Source organism: Hemitrygon akajei, chromosome 8 (assembly GCF_048418815.1).
Source record: "Hemitrygon akajei chromosome 8, sHemAka1.3, whole genome shotgun sequence".
Classification (NCBI taxonomy): domain Eukaryota; kingdom Metazoa; phylum Chordata; class Chondrichthyes; order Myliobatiformes; family Dasyatidae; genus Hemitrygon; species Hemitrygon akajei.
In genome coordinates this window covers 133,964,289-133,988,939 of record NC_133131.1, presented here as the reverse complement: position 1 = coordinate 133,988,939, position 24,651 = coordinate 133,964,289, and the positions used below count along the sequence as shown (strand labels likewise).

Below are 24,651 nucleotides of genomic sequence, written 5' to 3'. Positions count from 1 at the left end.
CCTTGATCAAGATCAAGCCTAATCTAATGGAATGGCAAAACAGAGACTGAATGGGCTGAATGGCTTACTCCTGTCGCAACGTCATGGCCAATAAGTGAAAAAGATTTTTGTCCCTAATCAGGCAGCACGGTAGAGTACTGGTTAGCACAACACTTTACAGTACCAGTGACTTGGGTTCAATTCCCACCGCTGTCAGTAAGGAGTTTGTACATTCTCCTTGTGACCGCATGGGTTTCCTCCAGGTGCTCTAGTTTCCTTCCATAGTCCAAATACGTTCCAGTTGTTGAGCTAATTGGTCATAATAAATTGTCCTGTGGTTAGGCTAGATTTAAATTAGGCGATTGCTGAGCAGCACAGCTAAAAGGGCTGGAACGGGCTATTCCATGCTGTATCTCAATAAATAAATGAATGCAAAAACAAACAAGCAAATAAATAAATAAATATTGTGCCTACAAGAAATTACCTTCAAAACTTAACTAAAACTATGAAAATACCTTGACAGCTTTTATTTGGAGCATCTAAGCTATCCACATAATAGGTGGCTTTGAATTAAAGTTTGAAATAAGTAGATAATTTATTGATTATGTTTCAAAAAAAAATAATTTTCAAAGCAAATCAAACTGCATTCAGCATCTCTCATCTGGGTGAGTCTCAAACTGATAAACTGGAGCCAAATTACCTGGGAGGAGCTGAACATAGTTGGTCCCCTTTAGAACTGCAGGCCAGGGTCAAATGATCATGACTGAAACAAAAGTACTCAATAACATTTGTTTTAATTTTATTGGTTGAATAATAGAAAGGTAACAAAATGAATGTATCTCAAATTAAATGCTATACAGTACATATACATTCCAAATACAAAATAAGTATCTTTACAGAATACAAGCTGAGAGTTACTGAACTGAATGGAAACCACTGACATCTCTGGCACATACATACAATACAGCTGTTGGAATTATTTTGGATCAGCTCTTTGTCACTTGACAACAGCTGCATGAACACTGAATTGAAATCATGAGTGTAATACTCTGCACTGTCTGTAGCAGACTGGAGTGCTTCCCATTTACACCACAAAGCAGTTTGTGAGGCACAGTATTAATGCGTAGACAGTTTCACAAAGCAGCCCAAAGTTATTTTTGTCAGACCCTTATCCTTGTTAATCTAGATCTTTGGAAGAAATAAGCTGCATTGAAACCAATTACTCCTTTCATACTTCTTTGCAGCTGACTGATTTACATTGAAAGGCAGTGCAGTTACCTAGATCTGCCTTTCTAAGATATAATCATGTACAAGAAATTCATAGTATTACATTTATATTATGCTGTCATTTAAAAAATATTACTTTCCCCATTCATCATTTTGTATTTATGTGACTAGACTATTCCAATGATTCTGTAATGCAAACTAAATCATTTGAAAAGTCTGTAAACCTTAATAAAATTACCAGACCACCTTCTTAACAAATAAGTTTTAAGTGTATGCCAAACAGTAACAGCATAAATTCATAGAGTTATGCAGCAATTCATCCATGTCAACCAAGTTGCCTATCTACACTAATCCCACTTGCTTGACTTTGGCTTATTTGGCTTGAGTGGTGTTGCAGCAACATCCTTGCAGTCAATGCCAGTAAGACCAAAGAACTGATTGTGGATTTTAGAAAGGCTAAGATGAGGGAACACACGCTAGTCCTCACAGAGGGATCAGAAGTGGAAAGTGTGAGAAGCTTCTGGGTGTCAATATCGCTGAGGATCTATCCTGGACCCAACAGGTTGGTGCAGCTACAAAGAAGACACAACAGCGGCTATATTTCATTGGGAGTTTGAGTAGATTTGGTATGTCACCAAAGACACTCACAAATTTCTACAGGTGTACCGTAGAGAGCATTCTACTGACATCTGATATGGAGCTACTGCGCAGGATCAAGATAAGCTGCAGAGATAAGCTGCCTCTGCAGTATCCAGGACACCTTCAAGTAGCAATGCCTCAAAAGGATGGCATCCATCATTAAGGACCCCATCACCCTGGTCACGCCTTGTTCTCATTGCTACCATCAGGAAGGAGGTACAGCAGCCTGAAGGCACACACTCAGCAATTCAGGGACAGCTTCTTCCCCTCTGCATCAGACTTCTGAATGGACACTGAACCCATGAACACTATCTCACTACTTTTTAATTTCCTATTTTTGCATTACTTATTTAATATAACTATATAAATATAAATATATATATATATATACACAGAATCACACACACACATAAACTTACTGTAATTCACGTTTTTTCTATTACTATGTATTGCATTGTACTGCTGCTGCAAAGACAATAAATTTCATGACAAACTGTATGCCAGTGGTATTAAACCTGATTCTGATTCTAATATCTCACTAAACCTATGTATTTATCTAGAGTAACATACACAGAAAATGCTGCAGGAACTCAGCATCTATTCAGGAGAATGAACGGTTGATGTTTTGGGCGAAGACACTTCACCAGGACTAGAAACGAGGGAAGACAATGAGGCCACTCTCATGATACAGGAGCATCACTCCATATTCCGTCTGGGTAGCCTCCAATCTGATGGCATGAATGTCGATTTTTCTAGCTTCTGGTAATTTCTCCCCTTCCCCCTCTCTTTTTCTCCATTCCACATTCTGACTCCCCTCTTACCCCTTTTCCTCTCCTCACCTGCCTATCCCTTCCCTTTGGGACCCCTCCTATTTCTCTTTCTCTCATGGTCCACTCTCCTCTCCTCTCAGACTCCTTCTTCTTCAGCCCTTTAACCTTACCACCTAATCATCTCCCACTTTCTGATTTAATTCCCCCTCCCATCTACCTACCTTGAAGCAATTGGCTTCACCTATCACCTTCCAGTTTGTATTCCTCTCCCCTCCCCCTACCTTCTTATTCCGGCTTCTTTCCCCTTCTTTTCCAGTCCTGATGAGGGGCCTTGGCCCAAAACGTCGATCATTTATTCCCCACCATGTATGCTGCCTGACCTGTTGAGTTCCTCAAACATTTTGTGAGCAGTACTCTAGATTTCATCGTCTACAGGATCTCTTGTATTTAAGTACCTTTCCAAATATCTTTTAAATATTGTAATTGCGCCTGTCTCTACCCTCTTCTCTGGCAGTTCATTCCGTACACCCACCACACTCTTGTGTGGGAAAACCTGCCTTAAAACCCTACCCTTTTTAGGCTCATCACCAAGGGGAAAAATACTGTGACTGTACAAGATTGCTACCATGTGGGACTCTGTCAAAGGCCTTGCTAAAGTCTATATGGATATCATTCACATCCTGCCCTTATCAATCCTCTTGGTCATTTCTTCAAATAATTCAATCAAATCCATGAAACATAATCTGCCGCAAACAAAGTTATGGTGATTATACCAAATCAGGCCTAGTTTTTTCAATTAAATTAAGTTGTATCTATCAGAATGCCACCCAGTAACTTCCTCACCATTGATGGAAGGCTTACTAATCTATAATTTCCTGGACTGTACTTACAGCCCTTCTTAAAAAGGCAAAGCATTTTCCAAAAGACTGAGGTAGAAATTTTCTAGTACCTCATCTGTGGCTAACAAAGATACAAAAATCTCCAGAGGTGCCCAGCAATCCTTTTCCTTTGCTTCACACAAGATCCTAGGGAACACCTGGCCAGGCCTGGGGAATTAGCCATTCTGTATAATGTAATAGAATGTTCTCATGAAAATATGTTCTCCAAATACTGCTGTGATGTTCTCCCTAATCAAACTTTCCCCTACTCTCTTACCTCCATCTCTCTCACACTGGAAGCTCCAGTAGCTTCTGAACTTTTTTCTGCCAGTCCTGTCCATTCTGCCAGGCCTGTTCAGGCAGATACCTCCCAGTTTCCACCCAGTGAACAGGAATCACCTGCCACTCATTTCCAACTCATCACCTGCAGCCTATTTAAACCCAGCTCAGATTTTTGTTCACTCATCGAACCAGCCAGCCTCCACCAGTTGCTCCCAGCCTTCAGTTACCTTGTTGCCTTGTCATGTTAAGTATTTGTTCTCTCTTGTTATGCGTCCCCTCATGGCTTGTTATTTTGCAGTTTATTAATAAAGTTATTGTTTACCACTAAATAGTCTCCTCTACTGTGCATTTGGGTCAAGCCTCCTCTACAGTTCCTGACATGTTCCTCAACAATATTTCTGTAGTAGCCGTATTATCAAATCACATGTGTTGAACCATGTCCAGAGTTCATCTGCCTTACCTGTCAGGCTTGTGGCATTAATATTAATAGTTTAGCCCACATGATTTTTCTCACTTGCATTCCTGCCCTAATCCTCCCTGCCTACTGGAATTTTGATTAAACATGTGTATTTGATTCAACTTTCTCATCTGTAACATTGCTGCTTTAGGTCCCACTCCTTTGCAAGACTAGTTTAAGACCCTCACCACTGATATTACTTCTAAAGCTGTTGATTGGATTTCTACCTTTGGCATTGAAATATGATTCCTTCCTGGGCATGTAAGCATGGGAGATGACATTTGTGTATCAATGAAAGAAAATACTGAGACGATTCCATTGAGAAATACATTTTCAATTCATTGCAGTTAGTGATGTGAATCACTTAATAGTAAAGCATTATATCTTCAATATTATTGTTAATTAATACATGATAGACATTTGCCCACTACTGCATTTTCTGAATTTGGCCTGTGACCACAAATGAGTAATTATTGATCCCTACTTATATGTCAATCAATTATTCATGAATAAGACATATGATGAAATTATTAATCTTACAGCATGTCCTTTGGCAAAATACCAATCCTTTAGGTTAGTACATTAAATATCCATGCTGTATATCATTGTATACATTTCAACTTAATGTTTGTTGCTAGGATGAAAGAAGCAAAAATATAAAATATGCAAATTGTGTCCGATTTTACTGAGAAAATGTATGTGCAAAAAATTCTAAGAATGCTTTGAATCACTGTTAGAAGCACAGAGCTCACAAATGGTCAGCATGGGGCAAAAGACTATTCACAACAACCTAAGTTTATAGTGGGAAGCTATGCTTTAGTTTTATTATATGATGAGCTATTTTAAGCCAAATTTTCTCCTGACACTACTTATCAAATGTGGTGGAACATAGGTCTACTTTATAGTTGATACTGTTTGAATAAGATAGTACAATGTAGCCAGTGAAAGGTCTCCTTGTGATTCTTATTAGCTTCTGTGAGAAAGCACCAGGCCATGGTTTGGCACTTACACACAGTTGGTAGGAAGAATAATGTGGAATTCCAGTAAAAATTAATTATACAGAAACATGAAATAAAAAGATACCCTGGAAAGTTGCTGTAATAAAGAGAAAGTGAAAATCGAAGGATGTAATGAAGAAGCCACATTGAGAATTAATATTTGTATTTTATATTATGGAAAATTGTAATAAAAGATATAACAGTATGTGGTAAAAGTGGAACCATAGAATTATACAGCAAAAATAGATAGTAACAAGAAATTAGCCTTTGTGAAGGTTAGAAATTCTCACAGTTTTCTACAGGTGGAAGTTATGAGATTAATCAGCAAGGTAGGACGCATTTGTGGAGAGAGAAAACAGAGTTAATGTTTTTTGTTGATTCTCTTTCAGAAAATTAGACATTGAGTCATGGATAAAGTATGTGAGAAATGAATGGGCTATGGTGAATGGATGTTAATCAAATTAGAGAATTCTATCGACATTCCATGAGTGTGAGCAACATGCAGATTCTAACACATCACTGTGGGAGATCAATACTAACCATTGAAACAAATGACATGATAAGCATTTATAGGACAGTGAGAAATCATTCATGCACAACCTCAAGCAAATAAAGGCCTGCTAGAATTTGTCCAAAAAAACAATAGTATGGGCACATTTTTGGATCAGAAGGAAAATGGTCCGAATAAATTTGACAAAACATTCATATATTTCTTTGCCATGGAAAAGTGTTTGTGGGGAACCAAAGGTCTGTCATCATTCGTTTTGGGGATTATTCTCCATGAATATCATGATAAAATAAAATTATTATACGATTTAAGTACTAAACAAAAATGGCACTCATAAGTAATGCTGGAAATACTGAGCAGGCCAGGCAGTGCCTTAGGAAGGAAGCAGAGTTAATGTCCTTTATATTCACTCTCCCAATAAGGCTGCAGAGAGAGGATGATAGGGCACGACTTCTCCCAATAAAAGCTGTATAATTTCTTTAAAAAGCGAGTAAGCAGAGTGTAGTTATGTATAAATTTGTGAATAAATTTATCCTTAATGGCTTGACTGATTTTCTTACCAAACTTGATTGACAGCGTAATTACCCAAACATCTCTACTTTGCTGAGCTGCAGCATTACCATTACATGCTGTCTAAATGCAATCGTTGACGCGTGGATGTCTGCCTGAATTCTTCATCTGGCCGACCTCTCGATCTTTAGGGAAGGAAATGGAGTAAATAAGTGATAACGATGACTTGCTGTTAAATTGATCAGGATCTCCATGTTTGGGCAAACTAGTTTCCTCCCAGTAAATATATGGTCCTTTCCCTTTCTTTCAAGAATAAAGACAAAAGATTTAATACTCTATCATACTCCTTCTGTGCACTTAACTTCTTGAGTTCTGATGTTAATGTATAAAGCTTCAGGCACCCAAATCCACATGTTCAGTCTTTCACTCCCCACCTCAGTGAATCCCCCTCTCCAATTATCTAGCTTACGTAAGTATCCACTCATTTGCTGGGAAGTGATACACCAGCGACACTCAAAACGAGTGTAAAATATAGTTATCTAAACTCTCTGAAAGCAGTGCCCTTTTGGCATTTAAATCATCTGGCAATGCCCCCTGGCCTTTGTGATTCTAATGACAACGTTCAGTTCAAATTAAAAGCTTAAATAACGATTTTCAAAATTTTTATTTTTATCTTCCCCGAACACTTTCCACGTCCGAACTGCGCACGTTACGGCGCTGCACTTCGACCAACTGTATACAAAGTGCCCTGGGGTGAACTCGGCTGTGTCATTTTATTAACAATTAGGCAAGAGTCTTGACGAACCTTTGCTCACTAATTGAGAATAAACGGGGCCTTGAGAACAAGCAATAAACAGCAGACTGCAGATGATAGCATCTAGAGAAAAATATATACAGTACTGCTGTTAGGCAGCATCAGTGGAGGCGAGGAGGCTGGTCAACGTTTTGGGTCGGGAGCAACCAGCCGTGTGCAAAGTTGCATCATCACACTACATTCATTTGTGTTGAAACTGCCCAAAATATGTCGGAGCGTTTTGTTACACTATTTGTGAAATATCTGCGGCATCAGACTCCCTGTGAAGTATATGATTTCGATGAATATAATCAGGAACCAGCATGCCGAATTAGTTTCAGAATTAGAACACTAGATCACGAGGTAGACGCATTGTTGATCATTAGAAAGCTCTTTGGTCGATTGGGTGTGAATCTAAGGATTAAGGTTGGCGATGTCAGGAGAAAATGAATGAATGAAAGGGTAGTGATAACTCTCAGAGGAGTGGTCTGCGAGAAAATAGGACGCGACGCCGAATTAACATAAAATATGATAGGTCTCAAAACACTAGAGAATCAGACTAAACCGCACGATAAATTATTTACATCACAAGAGCCTTCTGCTAGAAATTAGAATATTTTTCCGTCTGTGAGACTGCCAACAAAACTAGAAGGTTTTGACAAATCTCTGCAAGGCACCAAAATATAAATAGTAAAAATCAACAAAGAAAAGCATCATCATTTCCTCTGTGAAAAATGAGTGGAGAGTTTTAAATCCATCCGGCAAGGAATTTCAGATTACCATGATGATGAAAACCGGGAAATGCGCGTGAAACGCGTTACAATGATTTACAGCATTATTTTGCCCAATAAGCGATGAAAAAAAAACCCCAAAATAAAAGCAAAACATGTTGGGGGAAAAGTATTAAATATCGAGAGCTATATCAAAACCTGCCTTCTCCCTCGAATTTGGTATGAATGAATGACAGCTACGCAGTACATCAGACTACAGAATGTGTCGCCTAACCTCTCAGCCTTGCAATTACGCGTTCTGCCACAGAAATAACTGTTCGGCGAACTGTAGTAAATTATCCGTCCCCACGCTTAATTTCTATGCAGCTCACATCGTGCTGAAGATCACACCACACTACAATGATCCGCGCTGCATCCACTTTGTTTAATTTTCCACTGCATATTTTTTTTAAAAATGAACGATTAATTATAATGTACACGGGCACAGGAGAAACAAGTGTTAAAATCAGATAGCTCAATCGGTTAACGCTGCAGCTTTAACAAGTGTATCGATGTTTATTTGGGGATGGGGGATCGCTGGCCGGCGGGGCGGACTGAGGGTGCGGGTGCTGGGGGGGGGGAGGGAGGGCGGTCAGAAGGAGCGAGCGCGAGCTACTTTTCTATTGGCCAGGAATTGGGAATAATAGTTGGAAAGCGCGAGGAATGGGAAGGGAGGGGGGTGGGGGGGGGGAAGAGAAGGTGGATGAATCGCTCTGTCCTATTTGTCGGTCCGTGACGCCGCAGTTGAAAACCCGATTGTGATTGGTTGTCCGCCGGCGGCTGTGTTCTTGGGCGATATTTTTTCTCTTTTTCTACGCGGATTCGGTGAAGCGGGGAAAAAGGGAGAAAATAATGGCGGCGGCGGCGACGACGAGTCGGGCTTCACGTTAGTGTTCAAGCCTCTCGTTCATTGTGTTTAGGTGTGTGTGTGTGGGAGCGAGGAGCTGAGCAGCGTCGCTGGACTCGAGGGAGCGGCGGGTGACAGTGGCCGAAGTGGGCAGAGGGAGAGCAACCGGGAGGCGGAGGAGCCATGGCGGCGGCGGACGGCGAGGCGGCGGCCGGCGGAGTGCAGTCGGCACTGGGGGATGGCAGCCCGAGGAGCCTTTTGGACTAAGGGGGCTTCTAGGCCTCGCTTCGTCCCACGGCGCCACAAGGTGTGCTGGCGGGAGAGGATCCTTCCCTTCCAGTGCTCCACTGAACGGAAGGGGGGACCCGATCGTTGCGAGCGGCGGAGGCTGGTTACCGAGCGGATCGGGTTCTCACTCGGCTTCGGTGGAAGATTGGTGGGGCGGTGTGGGGTGGGGGGGGTAATGAGTGGTGATCGGGGGCTTCTGCACGGCTCGGAATGTGGAAATTGTTTCTGATCAGGATCTTATGCAGGAGGTAGTGGTTAACTTGTCCCTCTCTCTTGGAGCTGGCACATCGAATCTAGCGACTTGCAAGCGTGGGAGACGTTTACAGATTTTATATTTACACATCGCATCCTTTCGGTGAAATTCGGGCGAATTTTCACAGAGAACCACCCACAGCAAACGGGTGGTTGTCAAGAGCCATTCGTAAGCACGTCCAGAGAGAGTAATGTTAAGATCTTGCTTACTGGCTGCATCTGAACCATCTCCCTTCCTTACATCGGTCACTTTTTGTTCAAAGGATATTTGTATATTTCAGTTTTGGATGGGGAAGACAGTTTTTCGGGGGTTCCTGAACCCTGGAGAAGAAAACAAATAGCTCTGCTCTAGAAGGTGTTTATAATACAGCTTCTGTAAGACTAGCTATCTAACAGGAAAATTGTTTCTCCCCCCCCCCCCCCCTTTGGAAAGGGAGGTATTTCCTTGTTTAATGGAAGGAGATTTGAGTTCCTGTCAGGAGGACTGAGTTTTCTGAATCAGTGTATTTGTATAATTACTGTTAAAGAGAGTTGAAAGTATGATTTATCGTCATGTTGCGTTTTATTTGCGACAAACTGATGTAGTTTTTATTAAATATTTCAGATCGTTTAGGAAACTATGAAGAAGAACGGATAGATTGGCGAATTGTCATCTGGCTGCTTTTTTGTTGTTGATGTTCATGGATTTTTCAATGTACCGAGCCAAGGGAGTGTTCTCTTGATCTGGATTCGCTTTACATTGGAATGAAATAATGGCGACACGTAGGTCCTGTCCAAGTGAAGAGGAGGATGGAGATGTAAATGGAAAAAAACGCCCATATGTTGAAGAGGGCGAGGTAAGACTGAGATTAGATGTCGTTTTAATTTTTTAAACAAGCATGGATGGTGATTTGAGCGTCTATTACTTTAATACAAGGTTCAGTACGAATGAATCAGCGAATGCTTTTGTGCCTTTTGATTTACCATTTGTCATCTTGTCGTATTGGGCGCGCTGCCTGTCAGGCTCAACAGATTATGCTCCAGAGGTTTAGCAAAGGTTTGTGTATTACAGCTTAAGCTAGTAGTATCAGCTTTTAGTTTTAATGTAGAGGTTGATTTGCTGTTCTCAGAATGTAAAAACAGCGGCGCATTCGGAAACACTTAGTTTATATTTGAATATATGTTGCAAAAGAGATGTTGAATTATAGTAGCATACCAATATTAAGGGTAAATATGTAAATTGTTAGAAATAATTAATCTAGAACCAAAGTTCTTCTAAACGTTGGTTGCATGAAATGGAAAAAAAATCTCGTTTTTGGAGCACTGATGAATTTGTGTAGTCCAGTTTAATAATTCAGTAGTAGTTTATGTAGACCAGCTCAATGACTGTTGAAATTGTTGGTGGTTTTATTTGTTTTGATTCTTGAGTTGTCACTGAACCCAGAGAGATTTCCATAACTGTCTTTGGTTTTCAACGGTACAATTGGTTCGCAGACTAGGTTAATGTGTGGGGGTTAAATGGTAAAATATTGCATCAGTGATGGTGTAGATGGAACTCAAAGACTACTGGAAGGCATTGGCAAGTTGGAACTTTGTGTGGAGAGCATCTTTTTATAATCCCTGTGCTGTAGTTAGAGGAATTTCTAAGATGACTTTTTGCTGTTGCAGGTGCAGTTATCATTTGGATGCTTTTACATTAAATACTTGTGAATATATTGTAGATTAAAAATATTAATGCTGGAAGCACTTAGCAGTGGAGAGAGAAACAGATACTGCTTCACATTGATTACCTCTTTGAAGCTGGGAATATACCCTAGTGAGGAGGATATTATATCACTTGTATTTCATAAAATATTTTGTCTGAAGAATACATAGTATGTGGAAGCCTTATGTATTTATTACATTATTATTAATATTAGTAGAGTAATATTTTCATCAAAAAAACAAACTGCTGGAGGAACTTGGTAAATGGAGTACCTTCTGTGGAGCTTGATGCTGCATGACCTGTTGAGTTTCTCCAGAAGTTCGTTCTTTTACGCCAGATTCCAGCATCTGCAGCCTCTTGCATCTGAATATTTTTGTCAGGATAATCTGTGCTGTTGAGATGTTTTACTGAAATAAAATCATTTGTCTCACGTATGTACAGATACATACACCTGCTAAATTTATGTGTATTCAGTACTTTTTTGTTGGTATTTAGTTCTTTTTAATTTAAATCTTTAATGCTGCTTTCCATTGTGCATTAAAATATCTTTGCTTTTTAGGAGTTATGGTACTATAGGAAGTCATTTGATCTATTACCTCTGCCTAAACTGGAAAAATTGTGCCCAGGCTAATCCCATCTCTTAGTTCTTGGTCTGAAGACTTCTAGGTTATGATTTATAAAGTAATCAACCATGTTTTTGAATGCAATGAGAATTTCTGTCTTGTACCACCCATTACCAGATGTCAGCTATTTGGATCACATTCTGCTTAAAGTATATGTCCCCTGAATTTTGCAGGGGCAAACAACATATTCAAAATACAATTATTTGTTTTAATTGGGAAATGTATTCACTGTGATTTTAAAAAAAAAGAAAAGCTTCAGATACAAAAATGAAAACTAAGGTGTGGCTTGGCATACTCAGTTCTGATGACAAAGAATGCACTAGCATTAGAGGTGGTCCATAGGAGATTCACCAGGCTAAATTATGGGATGTATGGGTTAACCTATCATTGTTACTTTCTCCTTGGCATTACGGGGGCTGCAAAGAAAACTATTAGGACTGTCACAGATGCTCAGCTGGCTGTGGATCAAGAGACATGACCCATTGACCATTGCCTTTGGGACACAAGCCAGGGCCTGATCAACCCTTGTGAGAGTGTCTGATGTGTAAAGACCCGAAACACCCAGTGACCTTATCCCACTGTATCTTAGGTTGTATCTCAGCATCATGGCTAGAGAAATTAAATCCTGTTTCCATTAAGGTTTAGAATGAGGGGTGGTATATTGAAATGTATAAGGTTCTCGACGGGACATGATAGGGTGAATGGCAAGATGTTTCCTCTTTTGGGTGAATCTCAAATGAGAGGATATGGTTTTAGATTAGGGAGTGGTCATGTAAAATTGAGTTGGGTAGAACAACTTCTCACTGAGGGTGGTGATTCTTTGGAATTCTTTCCCTTGGAAGATGTGGAGGTTAAATCAATGGATATAATTAAAGAATCAGATAATATTTTTCAAAGATCAGGAAATTGAGAGCTGTGGAGAACTGGCAAAAAAGAGAAGATGAGGCTGGGGTAGATCTATCATATTGAGTGATAGTGCAGGCATAGGGCTGATTGGTCACCTGCTCCTCTTTTCTTGTGTACTTAACATCAGCACTGTATTGTATTGAGCTGTTTGTAATGTTTTAGGATAATTATACAATTTCATTCAACAAACAAGGGAATATCTGCAGATGCTGGAAATCTGAGCAACACACAAAAAATGCTGGAGGAACAGCCTGAAATACCGACTGTTTTTTCCATTGATGCTGCTTGGCCTGCTAAGTTCCTACAATAATTTCATTCAAGTCCATTTTAAAACTGGAAATGTTGAGATTTTGTTTTGTTTACACTATTGCTTTAAAATGATTTGAACTATTTGTGGAAAATATTTTGAGTTATTTCAAAGTCTTCTGGAATATATTTTCTATATTTTTATTCTTGTGTGATATTTGTTAATTGCATTTAAAATATTCCAAAACAGAAGGACATTTATTTTATCACAAAATATTTTTGTAATGGCACTGTTTTTTCACTGTATAGTGTTTGTAGTGTAAAGTAGAATTAATTAGATTGAAGCAGATATGATTTTCTTTTTGTGGGAAGTTAATTTTTAAGTGGCTTCAGTTCTAGTAACTTGTTTAAAAAGAAAGGAATTTGTTGAAATATGTGTAAGCTCTTTTGTACTTGGCGTATTTAGAGTCATTCATGTTTGATCCTAGTATAGATTATTATAAGGTATTTATTAATTACATAACATATTTGGATTTTATGTACTGTTTGTATTAGTCAGAGTAGTAAAGCTGCACTACAAATTGAAACTTGTATTAGAGCAATAACAATAGCTTACACTTTAGATGGATTGCAGGTATATCAAAATGAGTAAAATGGAATTTATTTTTTTATTTCTTTCATTTAACTTTATTTTAAAGTAAGGATTAATGGCTGGGGTTTTCCACCTTGTTCATCTGCCTGTGTCTTTTCTCTCAAGCAATAAATAACCTTGTTAATCAGTGAGAATGTGGAGGACTTCTGTTGTCAGCAACTTTGATAGTGACTAGTTGCAAATAAAAGTTTGTGAACCCTTTGCAATTGCCTGGTATTCAGCATTATTTACTCATAAAATGTGGTCTGATTTTTTTTCATCTAAGTCACAATAATAGACAAACACAATCTGCCTAGACTAATAACACACAAACTGTTGTACTTTTAATCAATACTGCATGCACAATTTAAAAAATATCATAGTTTTGGTTCAAAAAATTATGTAAACCTTTGCAGTAATGCTTTCTACAAAAACTATTTAGAGTCAGGTGTTCCAGTCAATGAGATGAGGTGGAGGTGTGGGTTGTAGAGGTAAGAGGTACCCTGATCTATAAAAAAGACACACCAAGTCAACTTGCTCTTCTCAAGAAAGATCTCTTCATGTGCATCATGGCATGATCAAAACAATTTTCGAAGGACCTTCGAAGAAAAATTGTAGAGATGCATGAGGCTGGAAAAGGCTACAAAAACGTACCTAAAGATGAGCATGTTTATCAATCCACAGTGAGAGAAATTGTTTACAAATGGGAAGAAATTTTGCACAGTTGTTACTCCCTAGGAGCGGGAGTCCTGCAAAGATTACACCAAGAAAGCAACTTGCAATGCTGAAGGAGGTGAAAAAGAACCCAAGGGTAATAGCAAAAGACCTGCAGAGATCTCTCGAACTTGTTAAAGTCTATGTTCATGTGTCCACTATAAGAAAAACTCTGAACAAGAATAGTGTTCACAGAATGACACCATGGAGGAGACCACTATTTTTTTAAAAAAACATTGTTACATATCTCAAGTTTGCAAAAGACCACCTGGATGTTCCAAAACACTTTTGGGATAATGTTCTGTGGACAGATGAGACAAAAGTTGAGCTTTATGGCAGGAGGAAATGGGGCACTGCACACCATCACCTAAACTTCATGCCACCTGTGAAGCATGTTGAAAGGAACATCATAGTTTGGGAAACAAGAGAAAATCTGCAGATGCTATAAGACTGAGCAACAGGTACAAAATTCTGGAGGAACTCAGCAGGCCAGGCAACATCTATGGCAAGAGTACAGTCAATGTTTTGGGCCGAAACATCGACTGTACTTTTTTCCATAGATGCTGCCTGATCATGGTTTGGGGCTGCTTTGCTGCCTCAGGACCTGGACAGCTTGCAATTGTTGAGGGAACAATAAATTCCACAATGTATCAAGATATTTTACAGGAGGATGTCAGGGTAGTGGTCCTTCACCTGAAGCTTAATAGAAGTTGGATGATGTAACGAGAATGATCTGAAATACAAGTAGATCAACAACAGAATGGTTTAAAAAGAAGAATATTTGTGTTTTGGGATGCCCAAGTCAGAGTCCAGACCTTAACCTAATTGAAATGCTGTGGCATGACCTGAAGATAGCTGTTTATACAAGGTATTCCAGAAATATTGATGAACTGAAATAGCTGTATGGAAGAAAGGTCCTTGCCGTTGTGCAAGTCCAATAAGCAGCTACAGGAAATGTGTGGTGGGGGTTATGCTGCTAAAGAAGGTTCTACTAGTTATTAAATACAAGGGTTCACGTACATTTTCCATCCTGAACTGTGAATAATTCAACAATGTGTTCAATAAAGACATGAAAATTACAATTGTTTTTATGTTATTCATTTAGGCAGATTGTGTTTGTATATCATTGTGACTTAGACGAAGGTCAGACCACAAATTGAGTAATTAATATAGAAAACCAGCTTCACAAAGGGTTCACAAACTTTTTCTTGCAACTTGAACATATACAGTGTACTCCCATTAATTGGAACACATTGGGACCAGTATATTTTGCCTCATTTAAGCAGTTGTTACAATTATGAAGTTTCAAGGATGGTGCATCAACGATGGTGACAAAAATCACTGCTTTTTGAATACACTAATTTGCACATGCAAATGACACTATTTTAGAAATTGTTTGCTATAAGCATGGTGTAGTGTCAAATGGCCACACAAGTGCACAGTACTGATCAATCTGCTGTAGTCTCCTGTCTCAATTAAGCAGCCTAATTCACCAAATAAACACAGGGAATCCCCGGCTATTTTCTCATTTAATTGCTGTTCTCTCAGAGTTGTCCCAACTAAGTGACTACCCCAGTTAACCAGTGGCCTAATTAACTGGAATCCTATGTATATGGAAACATAAGTGAATATAACTTAAAAACCATACCATTTTTAAGCTGAAGAGAGCAAGGATATTTGTTGAATGATTGGTAAATTTTTTTTGCATTTTTCTAAGATGTGTCTTAAGCCAGAGTGTGTAGATATCTGGGAATCTGTTGTTACTAGAGTGATGAAAACAAAAAAAAAATGCCAATGCTGAAAATCTAAGATAAGAACAGAAAATGCTGGAAATTTTCAAACTCAGGCCACAGCTGTAGGAATAAATCTTAGAGCATAAGACCATATGAGCAGAATTAGGCCATTCAGCCCATTGAGTTTGCTCCGCCATTCCAACAAGCCTGGATCCCACTCAACCCCATATACCTGCCTTCTCGCCATATCCTTTGATGCCCTGACTGATCAGGAAATGATCAACTTCCGTCTTAACTATAAGCACGAACTTGGCCTCCACCACAGTGTGTGGCAGAGCATTCCACAGATTTACTACACTCTGGCTAAAATAAAAATTCCTCCTTACCTCTGTTTTATAGGGTCACCCCTCAGTTTTGAGGCTGTGCCTTCTAGTTCTGGATGCCTCATCCATAGGAAACATCCTCTCCACATCCACGCTATCTAGTCCTTTCAACATTCAGTCGGTTTTAATAAGATCCCCCACATTCTTCTAAATTCCAGTGAGCACAGGCCCAAAGCTGCTAAACACTCCTCGTGTGTTAACCCCTTCATTCCTGGAATCATCCTCATGAACCACCTCTGGACTCTCTCCACTGACAACACATCCTTTCTGAGATATGGATTCCAAAACTGTTGGCAAAACTCTCAGTGCGACCTAATTGGTGTCTTATAAAGGCTCAGTTCCTTGAAATAAAAGCCAACATGGGGTTTGCCACCTTTTACCATGGACTCAGCCTATAAGTTAACCATCTGGGAGTATTGTACAAGGACTCCTAAGTTCCTGTGCACTTCTGATGTTTGAACCTTTTCCCCATTTTGATAGTATACAGCACTATTGTTTCTTTTACCAAAGTGCATTATCGTACATCTCTCAACACTGTATTGCATCTGCCCCTTTTTTGCCCATTCTTCCAATTTGTCTAAGACCTGCTGCAATTGCATTGCTTCCTCAGCATTACCTGCCCCTTCACCTACCTTCGTATCATCCGCAAACTTTGCCAGAAAGCCATCAATTCCATTACGAAATCATTGACAAAAAATGTGAAAACCAGCGATCCCAATACTGACCCCTGAGGAACCCCACTAGTCACTGGCAGCCAACCAGAAAAGGCCCCTTTTATTGCCACTCGCTGCCTCCTGCCTTCAGTCATTCCGCTATCCATTCCAGTATAGTCGGCCCTCCTTATCCATGGGTACCGCATGAGCGGATTCAACCAACCGCGGATGGAGGAAAACCCAGAAGTTCTCTCTCCAGCACTCGTTTGAGCATATACAGACTTTTTTTTTCTTATCATTATTCCCTAAAAAAATACAGTATAACAACTATTTACAAAGCATTTACATTGTATTAGGTATTATAAGTAATCTAGTGATGATTTAAAGTATACGGGTGGATGTGCATAGGTTACCCGGATCGGAAATAAAAAAAAGGAAGTTCTCTAAGTCGGAACAGGTACATCCAGTATTATTCAGCATCAGTTAGTCAAATGTTTGTCTTAGTATATAGTATATATTTTACCTTTCTATGCATATAAAACGCTTAAGAAGCATATGTATTTCAATAATTAAACCACTGCACTGCTTAGTAATAATTGTAGCTTTCATCGGGGCAGGACCTTCACATACTCCATTATTCTCTAATGCTTTTCCAATGACTGGCGTTTCACCTCTTTCCGATTGCTGTATTATTTCCACTTCATTTTCACTGCGGGCGGCGGGTCCCGAGTTCCACTGGGTCCTAAAGTCCACTGCACTGAGAGAGGTTAAATAAGGGACTTGAGCATCTGCATTTTTTTATATCCGTGGGGGTTCCCAGCAGCAATCCCCTGCAGATCAGGAGTGCCGACTATATTTTTCTTGTAACACCATAGGATATTATCTTGAAAAGCATCCTCGTATGTGGCACCTTATCAAACACCTTCTGAAAATCCAAGTAAATGACTTCCACTGCCTCTTCTGTGTCCACTCTGCTTATTACTTCCTCAAAGAACTCTAACAGATTTGTCAGGCAAGATTTCCTTTTACAGAAACTATGCTGATTTTGACTTATTTCATCATTAGTTTCCAAGTACCTCGAAACTTCATCATTTACTAATATGCTCCAATACATTCCCAACCACTGAGGTTAGGCTAACTGGCCTATAATTTCCCTTCCTTAGCCTGGCTTCCTTCTTAAAGAGTGGAGTGACTTCCAGTCCTCCAAGACCATGCCAGAATCAAGTGATTCTTGAAAGACTATGACCAATGAATATGTTATCTCTTCAGCAACTTCTCTCAGGACTCTGGGATGTATTCCATCTGGCCCAGGTAACTTATCCACCTTAAGACCTTTGAGTTTGCTTCGTACTTTTTCCTTTGTAATAGCAATAGCACTCACTCCTCCATGACACTCACGGACCTCTGGCACACTGTTAGTGTCTTCCACAGTGAAGAAAGATGCAAAGTACCCATTAAGTTCATCTGCCATTTCTTTGTCCCGCATTACTACCTCACCGGCATCATTTTCCAGTGGTCTAATATCAACTCTCACCTCCTTTTTATTCTTTATATACAATTGAAAAAATTTCTGCTATCCTGCTTTTATATTACTGGCTAGTCTGCCCACATATTTCATCTTTTCCCTTCTTATAGCTTTTTTTTAGTTGCCTTTTGTTGAATTTTAAAAGCTTCCCAATCATCCAACTTCCCACTCACTTTTGCTATCTTATATGCCCTTTCCTTGCCTTTTATGCAGTCCTTAACTTTCTTTGTCAGCCACCATTGCTTACCCCTGCCATTTGAGAACGTCTTCCTCTGTGGGACATATCTAACCTGTGCCTTGTGAACTATTCCTAAAAAGCCATTTCTGGCATTAAACAAATTCCCTCTCTTGCGATCCGACACCAAACAGATTTTCCCAATCCCCTTGCGTTTGGTACAATTTACAATTGTACAATTTTGTTGGAATGGTACAGTTTAACTCTTTGCTCTATCTGCATTTGTACCCAATGATTCGCTTGTCCTTCCTTACATTCATGTTACATCCATAATCTATTTGTAAATCTTCTGGCTCATCCTCAGCTCTATCATCCTTTTTCCCATCCCTCTGCCATATCAGTTTAAACCACTGCCAAAAGCTCTATTAAATCTGCCCTTAAGAATATTGGTTCCCCGTGGATTCAAGTGCATTCCTTCCCTTTTGTACAGGTCCTACCCGCCCCAGAAGAGGTCCCAATTATCCAGAAATCTGAATCCCTGTCCTATGCTTCAATTCTTGAGCTACACATTTATTTGCCACCTCATTCTATTCCTGTCCTCACTGTTGCATGGCAGAGGCAGCAATCCCAAGATTACTACCCTTGAGGTCCTGCTTCTCAGCTTCCTTCCTGACTCCCTGTATTCTTTTTTTCAGGACCTTCTCCCTTTTCCTTCCTATGTCGTTGGTACCAATATGCACCACAACATCTGGCTGCTTACCCCTCCCTTTTCAGGATATTGTGGATGCGTCTAGAAACATCTCGAACCCTGGCACCTGTGAGGCAAACTACCATCCGTGTTTGCTTTTTGATTTCACCAGAATTACCTCCCGTCCCCTTGACTATAGAGTCCCATTACCACTGCCATCCTCTTCAGTTCCCTACCCTCTGAGCCATTGGGCCAGACTCAGCGCCAGAGGCACTTACAACTAAAACATTAAACTCCTGTTTCTCTTTGTCCATATATGAGCCCTTCCAATAGTTTCTGTTTTTAATCCCTAGAAATATTGTATAGTTAAGCAGTTCTCAAAGTATATCCATGAGTAGGTTTTAGAATTACATTATAGCGCTAGTAATCCACTGTTCTTATAATGGAATTTTGAGAATGTTTGATAAGTTTTTCAGTAAATATTTCAAAAAAAAGGAGTGTGGAATTGTTGGATTGTTGGAAGCTGTTTCAGCTATTCTGTTCAGTTATGCAAGATGCTTAGTTTATCTAGTCTGGTTTATCTGTGACTAAACCCAGAGTAACTTTGTTTTCTTTAATCATTCTCAGTAAGCCTATTGTTTGTATCGAACCACAAAATTTTAGTGGTTCATGAAGGTTGGCAGCCATCTTCTCAGGATAGCTAGAGCTTTGTTAATGCTAGGGCAAATGCATATAGATTTTTGAGACTAATGCAGCTCTGAATCTGATTTGGTTGGTGCAGACTTTTTTGTATCACTGAAGTGCAAAAAGAAAAGCTGCATATGTGAGAAATGGAGGGAGCTTCTGTTATTGCTAGATTTGGGCCCTTGTAGTTTAAATGGTATGTGAGACCTCTGACCATTTCCCATTTTATTCATTCAGTTGATGACAGAGTTTTTGTAATTTTGTTTGAATTGAATACAATAAAAAGTTAATATGTTTAGTCATTTTGATAATAAAGTCAGTGTTTTGGTAGCTTTCTAAATTAAAGTGGAAAAAAAGCAAATTCATTTCTAGAACTACAGCAACTGTTCTCTTATTACCTGACATCTCGTATTACTTTTGTCTTTGACTACTTATTTTTGCATGCATCGCCTTTAGGGGATAATTGTTGCCAATATATACTGTAACATTCAATAGTGACAACTTTTTCAAATGTGTTTAAAGACAATATAAACCACTATATGAGGACCTGTCATGGGTTTCTCTTTTAATTGGAATATATTAACAGAAAGGAAAATATTTAACTTTCTATTTGTATTCTTAATAACCTTAAACTTTGTAGGGTTCTGTAGAGAGAAAACACCTAAAATACTTCTAATATGTCTGCACTTTAGATGTAAATAATTTTAGGTTTGATAATCAATTTTAATTATTTCTATTCAATTATACCACAGTTTTTAATTATGTTTATGAAATGTTTATAGATTATTTGCCACTTTTTTAAGTGTGCAGAGAACAAGAGTCAAAATATTTTAGAGACTTTTATGGCAGTATTTTACATGGACAGTATCGAAGGTTGCTGATAAAGTTTCTTTTTGTACTTGATTGCTTAATATATCAGATTGTGTGCAGTTCATCTATTTCAACATTTGCTACTTGGTGCTTGTTGAACAATGAGGTAACTAGAATGTTCCGACAAGTGGACCTAATCTACTTTTACTTTCTTTCCCTTTTTAAAATGGGCATGATAAATGCTGAGGGGTGATGAGTTTAACTGGAAGTCTGCTGAGTTTGAAGCATTTGGCTAAATGCATACAGTGTGAATCACTGTTGGACAGCTTGGGTGCTGTAGGTGCTTAATTTTCTAGTTTTGGTTGCCTTAAGAAGGTGGTATCCATCAGTAGAGATCTTCACCACCCAGGACACGGAGGAGGTACAGGAGCCTGAAGACTCACACGCAACATTTTAAGACCAGCTTCTTTCCCTCTGCCATTATTTTTTGAATGGTCTATGAGCATTACTTTGTTATTTGTCTTGCAGCATTCGTACTTAGTAATTTTTATGTCTTGCACTGTACGGCTGCTACAAAGCGACAAATTTCATGATCTGTGTCAGTGATAATAAACCTGATTCTGATTTTGTTGCGGCAGCATTTGCTGCTCTGTGCTGCATCATGCATCAAGTCCCAATTCATTTACCCATTCATGAACATTCCAAAATGTATTGGGTTTGAACAAGATTTTTAAGAGATTCAGAAACCTAGATGCAAGAAATGTGGAGTGCTATATGAGAGGGAAGGGCTAGATTGATCTTAGAGTAGGTTAAAAGTTAGGCACAACATCAGGGGTGAAGGGCCTGTACTGTGCTGTGCTGTAATGATCTAAACCATTTCCTTCTGCTTTCCATCAGGTAGTTAAACAAAAGTAAATTTGCTTCAGCCACCAACTCCTTGGTATGCTAATGTATTTTTTTGTATATTTTATGTCAGTTCTTTGGAGAAATAATTGCATTCAGCCAAATATAAAATTCTTGTAGAAAGGCGCAGTAGCCATCATCTTGAATTATTTTCACTTTATCTCTCACAAGGGACAAGTCCATATCAATCCCAGAATTTTATTCTGCTTTTTTGTAAAAGCCCAAAATACGACCTTCGCTTTTTGTGAGAAAGTACCATTGTACTTTCAAAGTGCGGAAGGAGTTTGCATCATAACTTCACTTTTACTATTTTTAAAAAAGACATACCAGTCCCATCATTGTTTACATATATTAATCATGTACAGTAAAACTCCAATAATCCCTCATACTTGAGGCTCTGGTAGTTAATCATGTTAATACTCCAAAATATTTTTATTTCATTGCTTTTATATATTACACAGTACTGTAATAAATTTTCCCAGTGGACCCAGTAAGCTTAAAGGGAAAATGGAACAGGAACTGCAGTCAGATTGCAGGAACTGCGGCTCTGCAAGTTGGGGAGGGGCAGAAGAAATGGGAACCTATTGTGTGGGAAGGGAGCGTGGGAACGGAGGCCTCAGTAAGAGGGAAGAGGAGAATGGCAAATGTTATTTGGTGAGCTAGACTCTGTAACTTTGTGATTTATGAATAGCTTAATAGTACGTCAACAGAATTTTGCAGTACTTCATACAAATTCTAGAGAAAGGAATTAATATTCACACAAGAATGTGATGTGGAATAACTGAACACGAGATAAATGTTCAATGAAATGCTAATGGTGTAGAAAGTTTAGAATGTTTTCCAAGCAATTATTTACATAACCAATAATAAACAATGTTCCTATCGACTTGAGCCCAACTACTGCCAAAAATAGTTAACCTTTAAAAGAAGATGAGGAGTATAATCAGTACTGAGGAGGACTACAATGAATTTCAAAAGGACATTAGTAAATTTGAATGGTAAATAGTTTGCAGACAAATCTGAATGCAAGTAAATGAAGGTAATACATTTTGTAGAAGTGGGGAAGTCACATTTCTTGGAAGATGCGAGGTAAGGAAATAGTATATCAGAATATAAATACATTAATCACTAAACATTGTACCACAGCTTAGTATAGCTATCAAGAAAGCAAAATAACCATTGAGATTTATTTCTAAAAGGGCAGTGTTTAAAAAATAGGGAAGTTGTACTAAACCTGTCATTGACTTGGGTTAGGTAGCATACAGAGTACTCTAAAGTTCTAAGAGCAAACACGAGGAAATCTGCAGATGCTGGAAATTCGAACAACACACACAAAATGCTGGTGGAACACAGCAGGCCAGCAGCATCTATAGGAAGAAACGCTGTCGATGTTTCGGGGCGAGACCCTGACGAAGACAGCGCTTCTCCCTATAGATGCTGCCTGGCCTGCTGTGTTCCACCAGCATTTTGTGTGTGTTACTCTGAAGTTCTGTTACCCATAAAGAATGGTTATATAGTAGAGGATGTTCAGTGGTATGACTTAAAATATGGTTGCGATTGCAATTGATTATTGTTCTTATTTTCCATTTGTGTAGAACAGGATCCATTCACAGTGATCTAGATTTTCTGAAGATGATTAAAACTTGCAGGGTTTGTACTCTGATCTTATATCATAGGCCAGTTTATGATATTGTTGATGAGCTATAGATTACACCATGGATGTGAATTTAAATATTGTGTCTGTAAACGCTGATGAATTAACTTGCAATTTTAGATTTAGATTTGGAGATCCTGTGGTTCTGTTGGGGAAAGGGTCTATTTACATTAGAGTAACACAAAGGAATTTATAATGCAAGTTGACTGCATGCTGATGTGAAATGGCTGTATATACATTGCTTCAGTTCTTGTTTGTTGTGTTTTGGTTCTAACAAATTTTATTCTGTGCATTCTGATGATGACATCTCAAAACTTGCTTGATTTTTCAACTCCTCCTTGCAAATGGCACATGGCATCATATAAGCAGCATTCACAAGAGCATAAACTCAACTTAAACTATACACATTTTTTTCAAGGAAGAATAAAATTATTTGAGAGAAGGTGGCAAAACATAATTGAAAGCCAACCTTAAAAATACAATGAAATTGACAACACCATAGCAGGTAGGAAGTAAGACTTGCATATCTAAAGTCAGCTTGATTATCATGAGGGGTCCTGTAATGTATGCCTCTTAATGCCAATCAATATTGAAGTCTTAACTGTGCACGCACCTGCTTCCATGTGTTCTTAAATTGTTAACATTTTGTTTTTGCCATTAAAATATCCTGTGTATTTTCCTAGCCTGTCAATTTGTCTAAGTATAAAATACTGCAGATGCCCAGCATCATAAATGAAAAAGATTTTTATTTCACTATTGAAGAGTGATGAAAAATTCTCCACCTCTTTGGCTTAGGACAGCTACTATTAATACACAAGAAGTTCAATAACATTTGGAACAAAGCAGCTAGCTTGATTGGCATCTTGCCAATTAACCTAAGATTCATTCATCCTAAAAATACAACCTCAGAAACCAGAGGGATAATGGCAACAGGTGCAGGAGAACACCACTACTGTAAGTTCTCCCCCAAACTGCACATTATCTTTATTTCAAAATAGGTTATCAATCCTTCAGTGGTGGCCTAAATTCCAGAATACTGTATCCAACCAATAGTAATGTGGGAGTGCCTTCTTGAATCATTGCTAAAAAGGTTCAAGAAGGTGGCACAGCATCACCTTCACCAAGGAATTTGGGCAATAATAGGCTTGTCAATAATTCTTGGATGCCAAAAAATGAATCAGTAAAAATTAGAAAATGGCACCTATTGTGATATTCTGTAGCATGAAGCCATGTCATCTGTGGATGCATTGCAAAACAAAATTGTTTATTTTTTCCCCACATAATTCAGTGAAAATGAATTTTATTATGCATCTCAAATTTTGTTATGCTGATTTCTCAATTCTTAAGAGCGTGATGGGCTGGATTCAAATAAGTGCTTTTTTTTGTGGCTGAGGACTTGAAGATCAATAGGCACAGTTTCAAAATAAGCAAAAATGGGAAG

The 24,651-nt window shown here is 38.8% G+C and overlaps 1 protein-coding gene across 1 annotated transcript in view; it reads left to right on the top strand.

Moving 5' to 3' along the window:
• The first annotated feature begins 8,573 nt into the window (after positions 1-8,573).
• LOC140732273 (rho GTPase-activating protein 21-like) overlaps positions 8,574-24,651 on the top strand; it is a 188,908-nt gene continuing 172,830 nt past the window's right edge. The window contains 2 exon segments of the mRNA XM_073054679.1: positions 8,574-8,965; positions 9,803-10,034. Of these exon segments, the coding sequence (XP_072910780.1) occupies positions 9,951-10,034 (84 nt within the window). The 5' untranslated portion in view covers positions 8,574-8,965; positions 9,803-9,950.